We start from the raw sequence: 11,462 nt of genomic DNA, 5'->3' as shown, positions 1-11,462 counted from the left end.
GGTGGTGAGAGCCTGGCCCAGGTTGCCCAAGGAAGCTGTGGCTGCCCCATCCCTGGCAGTGTTGAAGGGCAGGTTGGATGGGGCTTGGAGCAACCTGGGCTGGTGGGAGGTGTCCCTGCCCGTGCAGGGGGTTGGATCTAGATGATCTTGAAGGTCCCTTCCCACCCAAACCATTCCATGATTCTGATTTAAATTCCTCACTGGCTTTTAGCTCACTGGTTCCTCTTGCTCCTTCATGACCTTCTCCCAGCACAGACTCCCACCTCCAGCACCTCTGTACTGCTTGTCACTGCCTGGACCTCCCCTGCTCCAAACTAAACTCCAACCTAAATGTGACCACCACACTGGAAACCAGGTGGGGAAAAGCCACATTATTCCTCCAGAGACAAGAGAAGCTGCTGTGCAGCTCGTGGAGGATGGGGTTAGACACTGGCATCTGATGGAGGAGGACCCTGAGGGTCCCTTTAGAGAAGTCACCCCAATTCTGAGGGTGAGGGGAGGGAGAGGGCTGTGACTGCATCCCTGGCCAGAGAGCTTTAAATCCATGAGCAGCTTGGTGATGCATGTGAGGCTGCCCCCCCCAAAATGGGGAGAAAAGCCAAGTCTTTCTGCAACATCTTCAGCTCTTTGGACTTCAGACACAGGGTGTTTTTGTGGCAGGGAAAGCTGCTCCCTGCAAGTTTTGGGATGGGGAGGCACTCACCTGTGAGCTGTAGGGATGCAACTGGAAAGGGACTGAGTGAATCAAGCACACCCAGGTCTGCAGGGCCCCTCCCTTAACCCCCAAGCTCTTCCAAGCAGGGCAGGAATATCAACCAGCACCTCTGGTCTGCTCAACTTCTCCAGCAAGAAAAGAACCCAGCAGCGAACTTGGAAAACACCGAAAGAGGCAGCCAAGCAGGTTTGTGGGCTTGAGAGAACTCCCCAAAACACCAGGCTGGTCCCATCACCCCCAGCACTGCCCCTGCACCAGGCTCCTCAAGTCCTCTTGCTCCTTTGCTGCATCACCGCCAGCTTCACCTATGATGACTCTGAACCATGGACCCCCCATCGGGTCCCTCGGGGGTCCAGAGGCTGGGCTGGCTCCCCTCTGGATCCCATCCCCAGGAACTGACCTGCAGACCCATTTGAGGCTCCTCACTGCCCAGCTGGGACCACAGGTCCCACACCCATGGTGTGGCTGAACAAAAAAACCTCAACTCAGAGGTGATCAATCCCCAAATTTGGGCTTAACTGGAGTGTTTGGTTTTTTTTTAACTGGGTTGTCCTGTTGGCCAAGCTCAGCACGGAGGTGTTTAGTGGCTCCAAAGCAGCAGCAGCATGAGGGAAGGAGGAGTGAGGTGGGATGAGGAAGAAGAGATGGGTCACACATCATGCAGTGCCAAGGGAGGACACTCACGGATACTCCTGACGGAGGATCGGGACGGCTTGTCGGATCGGAAAGAGGAGGAAGCTGCTTCCAAACAAAAAGAAACGTGCTTAAAACCATGGGAACTGGGGAGAGGGGAAGGCAGGACCCAACGGGAGGTGCTGGGAGGAGAAAGGAGGTGGCCAACATGCTGTGTTAGAACCCCCTTTGTGGGGACCAAAGAGGGGGGGGGGGATAAATGCAGCGGGATGGAAAACGGGGAGGGAACCAGAGATGCTTCACTTGTCCTGTCTCCAGAGTGGGCATGAGTGGCTGGAGATCCCACTGGGACATCCCCAAAACCAATATAACCAAGGTTGCTGGACCCCAAGAGAAATCAATCCCAGTCTTGAAGCATTTGGGACATTTTTCAGAGCCACCAAGCACCACAACCACTATTTTGGTTCCCTTCCATCCCCAGGAGGCTGCTCCACAGGCACCTGCGTGGACAGACACACAGAGAGGACAACTTTACCTGAGCTTTTGGGGGTGGGAGTGCAGGAGAAGCCCCCATTAGATTGGTCAGTGTCTGCAAAGTCATATGTCTCCCTGGGTTTGGGCTTGTATTCCCTCCTGGGGCGCGAGGAGGCCTCCCTCATCCTGCAGGAGGGAAGAGAAAGGTGGATAAACTGAAGGAGGAAACAGGAGTAGAAGGAGATCAACGTGGTATTTATACTCCTTCGTGGCTACACAGGGGAGCAGATTGGTTTGTAGACAAGAATCATAGAACACCAGACTGGTTTGGGTGGGAAGGGACCTAAAGATCATCCAGTCCCAACCCCCTGCATGGGCAGGGACACCTCCCACCAGCCCAGGCTGCTCCAAGCCCCATCCAACCTGCCCTTCAACACCGCCAGGGATGGGGCAGCCACAGCTTCCCTGGGCAACCTGGGCCAGGCTCTCACCACCCTCACACTCCACAATTCCCTCCTCATGTCTCACCTCAATCTCTCTCTGCCACTTTTCATCCATCCCCCCTCATCCCATGCCCTTGTCCCAAGTCCCTCCCCAGCTTTCCTGGAGCCCCTTCAGGCACTGGAAGGTTCTCTAAGGTCTCTCTGGAGCCTTCTCCTTTCCAGGCTGAACACCCCAACTCTTCCAGCCTGTTCCCAGAGCAGAGCTGCTTCCCTCTGTGCTGGGGCATTTTGAAGATGGATCTGGCCCAGGGTTTGGGACCTGGCCCTTAGAGAAGGCCACATGTCTCAGGCTTTGCTAGTGAGGTGTCTCAGGCCATTCAGGCCACCAGAGGACACTCGTGCTGCAGCTCAAAAGCTCACAGCTGGCAGGATCCTCCCAGCTCTTCTAAATTCCAACCAGGCACAGGATTCACTCAGCAGCTCCTCCCAGGAGGGAAGAGCAGCAGGGCAGCACCACCAAATCGACCTGAGACGGGGAGATGCTGCCCTGGCTCTGTCCAAGTCACCCTGTGCCATGTCCCCAGCTCTGCAGGAGAGCCCCAGATGCAAGGAAGACACCTCCATCCTTGGCCAGGGTTTGGGGAGATGCTTGCTCAGGTGAGACAGAGCAGCAGGAAGAAATTTAGGAAGAAATTCTTTAGTGTGAGAGTGGTGAGACACTGGACCTCCTTTGAGGAGGTGATCTTAGTGCTTCTCAACCAGCCCATGGCCACCATCCCATCCCCACCACACTGCACTCCCTTACTGGTCTTCAGAGGAACTGGGAGCCCTTGACATGGACCTTTCTGAACCACAACCATGGCCCATGTCCAGGCACCCTACTTAATCCCAACTGGAGCTGATGGCACAAAGACTAATCCAGGTGGTTCCAGGTGACATTATGGGCTCCACCAGCATTGATGCAACTTCTGACTTGATCCTGGGTCTGGGCTGGGTTTGGGGATGCTGCTCCCATGCTCAACGCCCACAAAAGGAGTTGCTGGGAGCCCTGGCATGAAGGGGATTCCATCCCAGCCTCCCCAGGAGCATCACACCCTGATCCCAGCAGATCCACACCACGAACACAGGGGGTTGGTTTCAGATGTCAGAATGTGGCCCTTGCTGGGCTGGCATCACTCCCTCCAGCCTGGAGAAAGGTCTGGATTGAAGTCCTAGTGACTGGAAGCAGCAGCTTGAACACCAGGAGATAGATGGAGTGCTGTGTCCAGTTCTGGGTTCCCCGGGTCAGGAAGGATAGGGAACTACTGGAGAGGGGACAGCAAAGGGCTACAGAGATGATGAGGGGACTGGGACATCTTTTATGAGAAAAGGCTGAGAGACTTGGGATTTTTAGTCTGGAGAAGAGAAAACTGAAGGGGGATCTTGTCAGTGCACCAAGGGTGGGTGTCAGGAGGAGGGGCCAGGTTTTTTTCAGTGGTGCCCAGTGACAGGACAAGAGGTAACAGGCACAAACTGTGACACAGGAAGCTCCATCTGTACATGAGGAGGAACTTCTTTACTTTGAGGGTGGCAAGAGCCCTGGGACAGGCTGCCCAGGGAGGCTGAGGAGGCTCCATCTCTGTACACATTCCAAGCCCACCTGGATGTGTTCCTGTGGGATCTGCTCTAGGGGATCCTGCTCTGGCAGGGCTTGCACTGGATGATCTCCAGAGGTCCCTCCCAACTCAGACAACTCTGTGATTCTGTGGATGGTTGGGTATTTAGAGACAAGTACCAGAGGGAGGGTTCATGGCTGTGGAAGCAGAGACCCCATAGCCCCCCAGGACTCACCTGCGCTTGAGCTTCTCCGCGAGCTCGTCCAGGATCTGCACAGCCTGTCTGTGATAGTCCAGCTGGGCATCCACCAAGGCTGAGAGCTGGCTCACCTGCTCGATCTGTGGGGGTCACACCAAGGGGGCTTGAGCAGGAGAACCCCTCGTTGTACCTGAGGAGTGTGCTGGGAACGTGGACCAAGGGCAGCTTCCCCGGGGAGATGAGGAGAAGGTTTGGGATTTCAGACATGAGACTCAGGAGGACAGAGGACACCTCCCACCATGCTCTGGGCTCCTGTGTTGGTAAAAGCTCCCTCCCATCCTCTGGCCAGGAGCTGGATGAGGAAGAGGGGCTACAGAAAGGATGAAAGACCCATCAAGCCACGTGTTTGGCCCTCAGGTCTGAGGTTTCAGAGACCAAAACCCCCCTTGGCAAAAACGAGAGTGGAAACGAGTGGAGATCCCACCCTTGTGTACCCAGGACCACATCAACCACCCAGCAGCTCCTGGCCTGGGGAAGGGAAAACTCACATCGGTTTCTAGGAGGTTGTGCATGCTGGTCTCTGCTACTTCCTTGGACTCTTCAAACTTCTCCAAGGCCTGTCGAAGTTCCTCTTCTGGGATTTTGCCCTGTCGTTTCTTCTTGTAGTCAAAGTCCAAACGTCTGCCTTCCAGCTTCTTGAGATGGTGCTGGGAAGAGGATGGTTATCAACAGTAAAAGGAGGAAAAGCCAGAGACCAGGGGCAGCCAAACTCTCCTGCTGGGAAGGCAGCTCCAGTTACAGGTTGAGTTCATTAGTCTCAGCAACCTGATCCAGGAGCACATTGTTTCTGTGGCTCCCACCTTTGTTCACCCTCTGGAGAGGCCCTGGGAGGTGATGGAGAACAGCAAGGCTGGGCTGCTGGGGGGTGACAGGGAGGAGGGGACCCCCCCAAGTGCCAGGGATCACTGCCCTGCCCATGCCAAGGATCGTGGACATGGTCATACCAAGGATCCCTGTTGTGGCCATGGGGATTCCTCCTAAAAACAACCTTCCACAAATTGGCCTGTGGGTGTGATTTCACCTCTCCCTTCCAGCCAAAAGTTGGAGGAAAACAGTGGAAGGAGCAGCCCAGGTCTGCTCGTCATGGAGGCCTCTGGTGAAGGTGAAGAACTGGCCCCCAGCTCCCCAGGAATAATGGGATCTCTGGAGGTCAGGGACTGGGATTCAGGCTCTGCAGCCCCTGACTCCTTAGGGTTGAGCTGTTTAAATGAGCTCCATGGCAGACCTGGAGTAGAGGTAAGTGCTGAAATAGTAGTTGGCTGTTATTGTAACTGGGACACCACTGGAAGAGAAAATTCACTCCAGAGAGCTGCCTTGTGGATCCCAGGTTGGGATGGATCCTATTACAAACCCTGGCCCTGCTTGGCATGGACTTGTTTCCCTGGCAGCACATGGGACAAGGGCAGGGAGGGAGAGGACAAGGGGGGATGGATGAAAGCTGGAAGAGGGAGATTGAGGTGAGACATGAGGAGGGAATTGTGGAGTGTGAGGGTGGTGAGAGCCTGGCCCAGGTTGCCCAGGGAAGCTGTGGCTGCCCCATCCCTGGCAGTGTTGAAGGGCAGGTTGGATGGGGCTTGGAGCAACCTGGGCTGGTGGGAGGTGTCCCTGCCCGTGCAGGGGGTTGGATCTAGATGATCTTGAAGGTCCCTTCCCACCCAAACCAATCAGGGATTCAGTGATTCTGTTGAGCTGCTGAGGAGCAGCAGCAGTGGTGCTGAGCAGGGAGGAAATACCAGTGGATCTGGGGAGAGAAGGCACATGAAGGGCAGGAAACTGTGACACCCACAGGAGTCCTTGGCTCCCCATGCCACAGAACAAGGGCTTCCATGCACCAAGAGCCAGGAGAAGCCAGAAATGAAAGAAATGAGGAGGAAAGAGAAGGTGTTTACCTGTATCTCTTTCAGGTCTTTGTCACACAGGTTCTGGAGAGGATCAATAAAATTCTGTTTGACTTCAATATCCAGTGAGTCCTTCACCTCTGCCAACCGCTTCATGGACTCTCCAGCATCAAGCAGCGCGTCACCTTGGGGTGAGAGAAGGGAGGGAAGGGAGAGGGGAGAAGGGCCCAGCCAGTCACTCAGAGCTGCAGGTCCTGCTGGCTGCATAAAGAACCACCCTGCCAACAAACCCAAGCTCCATATCCCATCCAACACTCCCCATTTTCTATCTGGAGCAAATCTCCCAGCCTGGCACGGAGCGAGCGGTGCCCGGTGGGAGCAGGCAGCTCCTGCTGGCACCACCTCCACACAGGACACTTCACTAACCTCCTGCATTTTCTTTTTTTACCCTCTGAAAAAAAACCAGGAACAATCTCTACCAACTCCCCAGAGGAAAGAAAAGTCCAAATATTTGTTAAAATTGGTATTTTTAAGAGCTGCGAATTGGCCACGCGGAGCTTTTCTCTGGCCACTGCTGGCAGGAGAAGCCCAAGGCTGAGGTTATGTTGGGTCTGATCCAGCCTGGCTATCCTTTGATTCAGATAATTTTAAGCCCTGAACACTCTGACCAACTTTTCAAGTTTCCCCAGGTGCTGGCAGCAAACCTGCAGCCTTTTTATTCATTCCAGAAATTAATCTCTACTGGGCTGATCTTATCCCTTCTGTTCCTCTCTGAACCAAAGTCACTTCCTGAAACCTATTTTGTTTCATGCTCTTCCAAAGCTCCTGCCACAATGACAGAGAAGCTGCAAAGGATTTTTAGTCCTGGCTTTTTATGCCAGTGGAAAACATCTATAGGGTAAATTATCCCTGTGCAGCAACAGCAAAGCAAGCATTCCAGCACTAGGACAGAAGAGGGAATACACCAGTGGAGGAGAAGGACAAGTGGAAACCCCACTCTACTCTCCAGCTGGGAAAAGAAATATCCAAGAAGAGTTATTTCAATTGTGATAACTCTAGATAACCTGCCCTAGGGAGGGATGCAGCACTAACACTGACATTTATCAAGTTAAGTGCTCCTTTAAACAGAGGCTATTAAAGGAAATCAAGGTTGGTGTGTTCTGCTAAAAACTTCCTTCCCCCTTGCTCTTTGTAATGACTCCAGTTCCTGCAAGTCAAGAGAGATGCAGGGCTCTGAGCTGGCCACAGACTCTCTCCAGACTCCTTAACTGCTCCCAGAGGCCTCACCTGGAGCCCTGTGTCCAGTTCTGGGCTGCCCAGTTCAGGAAGGACAAGGAGCTACTGGAGAGAGCCCAGCACAGGGCACTGAGATGCTGAGGGGCTGGAGCATCTGCCTGGGAGGAAAGGCTGGGAGAGCTGGGGCTGCTCAGCTGGAGAAAAGGAGGCTGAGGGGGGGTCTGATCAGTGCTGGGGAATATCTCCAGGGGGTGGCAGGAGGATGGGGGCCAGACTCTGCTCAGGGGTGCCCAGGGACAGGACAAGGAGCAATGGGCACAAACTGGAGCACAGGAGGTTTCACCTGAATGTGAGAAAACACTACTTGACTGTGAGGGTCCCAGAGCCCTGGGACAGGCTGCCCAGGGAGGTTGTGGAGTCTCCATCCCTGGAGACATTCCAAGCCCACCTGGATGTGTTCCTGTGGGATCTGCTCTAGGGAATCCTGCTCTAGCAGGGGGGGCTGGATGATCTCCAGAGTTCCCTTCTAACCCCCCCACTCTGTGATCCTGTGATTTTCCCAAGGCACGAAGGCTCCTCCCTGCCCTGGCAGCCACCCGACAGCTGTGCCCTCTTCCAGGTCTGTCACGTGCACAGGCTGATGTTTTAGTGGATTAAAATTGATGTCACAGAGAAGCTTCATCCTCCCCACACTCCCCCCACCCTGCAAGTCACACGTGGTTATGAGGAACTGTCACGCAAAAGCAGTTCTTGGCTCCAGCTCCCTGAGAGCAGAGCTCTGAGCTGGGAACGGCGCCGGAAAACTCGGCATCTCGTTTCCACCTCAGTGTTGGTTGTTTTAGAAGCAGGGAAGCATTTTTTTCCTCCCTGCATATTCATCTCAGTTTAATGAGAAAGGGTGAAGAGGTGGTTTGGCACGATGGATTAGGAGCCAGGCCACTTGGGATCTGCTCACCCCTTCCCTGGAATCCTTCAGACCTCATTTCACAGCCCCCAGCACCGTCAGGTGACGCAACGGGTCAAGAAGCCCTTCCAGAATTTGGAGTAACAGCTTGGAAACCTGGCAGCAGGCTTCACCATCTCACCTGCACGAGATGAGATGGGGGGAAGGAGGGGAGAGGTGGCCTGATGGGACACTCACCAAAGTTGGAATCATCTCCCAGCTCCTTGCCATAGCGGATCATGCACTCCCCCAGCAGCCCCTCCGACTGCGGGTACCCGGGGTTCTTCACCTGCCCGCGGATCTTGGACATGGTGTTGAGCATGGTGAGCTTGGCCCTAGAAGCTGGCACAGAAACAGCCACAGTTGTGCTTGCAGTTATTTGGACTTGCCAGCAGCTGCTGGTCACTGCCAACATTTATTTTTTTTCCCCTTCAAGCTACACCCAAAGCCAAGAAGCCCTATTGTCCTCCTCAACCAGAAATACCATTTGCGGTAAAAAGAGAAGGTTCTTTTCCAAGGCACCAAACAAAAATAGTTCCCCACAGCTTGGGAGTTAAAGCCAAAGGAGCTTCACCAGCCCTCCCATAGTCCCTGGAGTGATCTCTGAAAGAGCTGGCTGGAAGCACACAGGACAGCAGGTTCCAGAGGAGCTGCCTGCAGAGCCAGCCACCCCTTCCCAGCCCTGACACCACTTTTTATGGACACTCCAAGAAAATACAACCCTGTAGCACCTTCCAGTGCCTGAAGGGGCTCCAGGAAAGCTGGGGAGGGACTTGGGACAAGGGCAGGGAGGGAGAGGACAAGGGGGGATGGATGAAAAGTGGCAGAGGGAGATTGAGGTGAGACATGAGGAGGGAATTGTGGAGTGTGAGGGTGGGGAGAGCCTGGCCCAGGTTGCCCAGGGAAGCTGTGGCTGCCCCATCCCTGGCAGTGTTGAAGGGCAGGGTGGATGGGGCTTGGAGCAGCCTGGGCTGGTGAGAGGTGTCCCTGCCTACGCAGGGGGGTTGGATCTAGATGATCTTGAAGGTCTCTTTACACCCAAACTATTTTGTAGGTCTGTGATTCTATGAAAACCAGGTCTCCTTCAGGACCTCTCTAGATCCAAGGTTAAAGACGTATCTGTTCTTTCACTGTTCAACAGCACCAGCAGGATTTGACAGCCCAGGAACACAAAGAGAGGGATCAGGATCTTCACCTGAGTCACCAGATCTCAAACATGGGTTGGTGACCAATATCTTAGGGCCCAACAAGTTTTCTCTAATGTCTCTCTGACCCCTCTGTCTCTTTTCCTGGGTGACAGACGGAAGAGGACAGGAGAGGTCCAGGGACTCACCTGGGTTGGGCTGGAGGTACTCTATTGTTCTGGTCAATACTTCTGTAACTGCCTTGCTGGTGAGGTCCACTTTCTGTAGGAAAGACAAGATGATCAAGTTCAGCTCAAGGTTTTGCCAAGGTCCCAGAGGAGTCAGCTGGGCTATTTTAGAGATTTCTCTTGTTCTCTGCTCACCTTTTCCATTTCCTTGAAGTCATCGTCAAGTTTGGTCCCTTCAGCTCCCCCGACCTTCTCACTGACCAGCTGTAGAGAAAGAAGAAAGGAGGAGGAATCAGGCAGGGTAGCTCAGTGCTTAAAGCTCCTTATTCCTCATGCAGTGAGGCCCTGGGGCAGAAAGGGATGAAGGGTGGTCCTGACAGCACCAGCAACGGGATAGAGGTGGCAGGAGCAGCCCAAAGCACCTCACAAAGACACCGTCTCACCACAAATCCAAGTGTCTCCAACCCTCTGGCTCAGTCAGGATATTCCTCACCCAACACAGATCCCTCAGTCCCACCACAGGGCCCAACTCCAACACCTGCTGGCAAAAACAAGCAGCAGAATTGTCTCTTGACTCCATTTTGAGCCAAGACTTCAGTTCCAGACACAGCAAAATGCAAATAAACAGGGAATGAATCCACTCTGCTCCCAGCACCAGGACAGGGGCTGGGGTGAGCAAGGCCCTCTGAAAACCCTAAACCATCATTCTTCCTTGAGGGAGAGGTTGGAGAAGTTTGGGATCTGGAGCGGGTGGGGTTGGGTTCTTTGTCAGTGGAGCACAAAGAGACCTGCAGTAAAGTTTTCAAATCCATTTCTCAAAGCGTCTGTGAGGTCTGTTCAAAAACTAGTGAGAAGGTGAGAAGTTTGACAAGCTTGGGCTGTTGGTGTGAAGGGCTTATCAGCCTTCTCCTAAAGATCACTTGGTCTAAGAAAAGCCCCTTCATCCCTAAACCTCACCATCCAGCCACCCCAGCTGAAGGATTAATACATGACTCAATAAATTCACCCCAAAATGTCCTTCCCTGCAGCCCAAATGGACTGGAAGATCTCCCCAGCTCCATGCTGGTGTGGAGAGTGGCAGGACCAGGATGCAGGACATGGGGATCAGTCAAAACCCATTCTTATCTTGCCCCAGACTGATCTGAATGGGCAAAAAATCACATCCAGGGACATCAAAAGTGGTCAAGGAAACAGGAGTTGACTCCCAAGCACTTGATCCCTGCTGTGGGACACTGCCAGGATTTCTCCTGTTTGGAGTCAAAACTCCAGCTCTGGAGGAACAATACAGACTTGTTTACTTCAACATCAAATATTTGATGTTATCAAGACTTTCTTCCTCTGGAAGCCTCCTGCTCCCAGGGGGATTCAAAATGGTTCCTTACTTTTTGGAGGAAAGTGGGGAGGGGAGGGACTGAGTTCCCAAGCAGGACATATTACAACGAACAAGATCTTCAGTGTTTCAGCAAAATCTCCTGGTTCAGAACCCAAATGAGGGAGGAGAAACAAATAATGCTCATATTGAAAGGTCCTCAGAAGCTGTGGTGTGGAGGAGCAATTATCACTGCTCAGAGCCCAGCTACAGCTGACCAGCTTCTTGTATCTGGGTAGGGGAACAGCTGGAACAGCTGGATGCTGCCAAGGCAGTTGCTGGGATTGTGGAGCAGAGGATGGGGAGCACAGAGAGCTCTTGAAGTGGAGCACTGGGCATGGAGCTGGGCAGGGTCATCACCACAGGGCCAAAAGGAAGGCTCAACAAGGCTGGCAAAGCAAGGAGAGCCTGGTTGCACCCAGGGAAGCCTTTGGTTTTCCTCTTTGGGAGGAAGAACAGCTCAGCAGAGGACCCAAGATGCCAAAGAGGGATTCCTGGAGCTCACCCTTGACATACACACACTGGGGGGAAGGAAAGGGTTGATGCTCTCCTGGGGATTTAATTGTCCTTCTTAACCCTTGGATAAAGTCTTCACAGGTCCACAGAGAGAACAGGTCAGGGCAAAAGGTTTGAAAGGATATAAAC

General features: G+C 53.6%; 1 protein-coding gene across 7 annotated transcripts in view; it reads right to left on the bottom strand.

Moving 5' to 3' along the window:
- The window catches only part of SH3GL1 (SH3-domain GRB2-like 1), a 13,724-nt gene extending 3,053 nt beyond the window's left edge, over nt 1-10,671 (bottom strand). The window contains exons 1-8 of one of the 7 annotated variants that reach the window (XM_010004506.1): nt 10,610-10,671; nt 9,644-9,712; nt 9,470-9,542; nt 8,335-8,478; nt 6,009-6,142; nt 4,608-4,766; nt 4,096-4,199; nt 1,884-2,008 (exon numbers count right to left, since the gene is read on the bottom strand). In XM_010004506.1, the coding sequence (XP_010002808.1) occupies nt 1,884-2,008; nt 4,096-4,199; nt 4,608-4,766; nt 6,009-6,142; nt 8,335-8,478; nt 9,470-9,542; nt 9,644-9,712; nt 10,610-10,621 (820 nt within the window). In that variant the 5' untranslated portion in view covers nt 10,622-10,671. Of the gene's footprint in view, nt 1-290; nt 294-1,399; nt 1,457-1,571; nt 1,575-1,878; nt 2,009-4,095; nt 4,200-4,607; nt 4,767-6,008; nt 6,143-8,334; nt 8,479-9,469; nt 9,543-9,643; nt 9,713-10,609 lie in introns of those variants that run through there. The other 6 variants (XM_010004509.1, XM_010004513.1, XM_010004507.1 and 3 more) reach the window with 6 other exon arrangements.
- Between the last annotated feature and the right edge of the window lie 791 nt (nt 10,672-11,462).

The sequence above is a fragment of the Chaetura pelagica genome, unplaced genomic scaffold (genome assembly GCF_000747805.2).
Source record: "Chaetura pelagica isolate M959 unplaced genomic scaffold, ChaPel_1.0 scaffold1919, whole genome shotgun sequence".
NCBI lineage: Eukaryota > Metazoa > Chordata > Aves > Apodiformes > Apodidae > Chaetura > Chaetura pelagica.
This window is presented reverse-complemented; position numbering and strand designations above follow the sequence as displayed.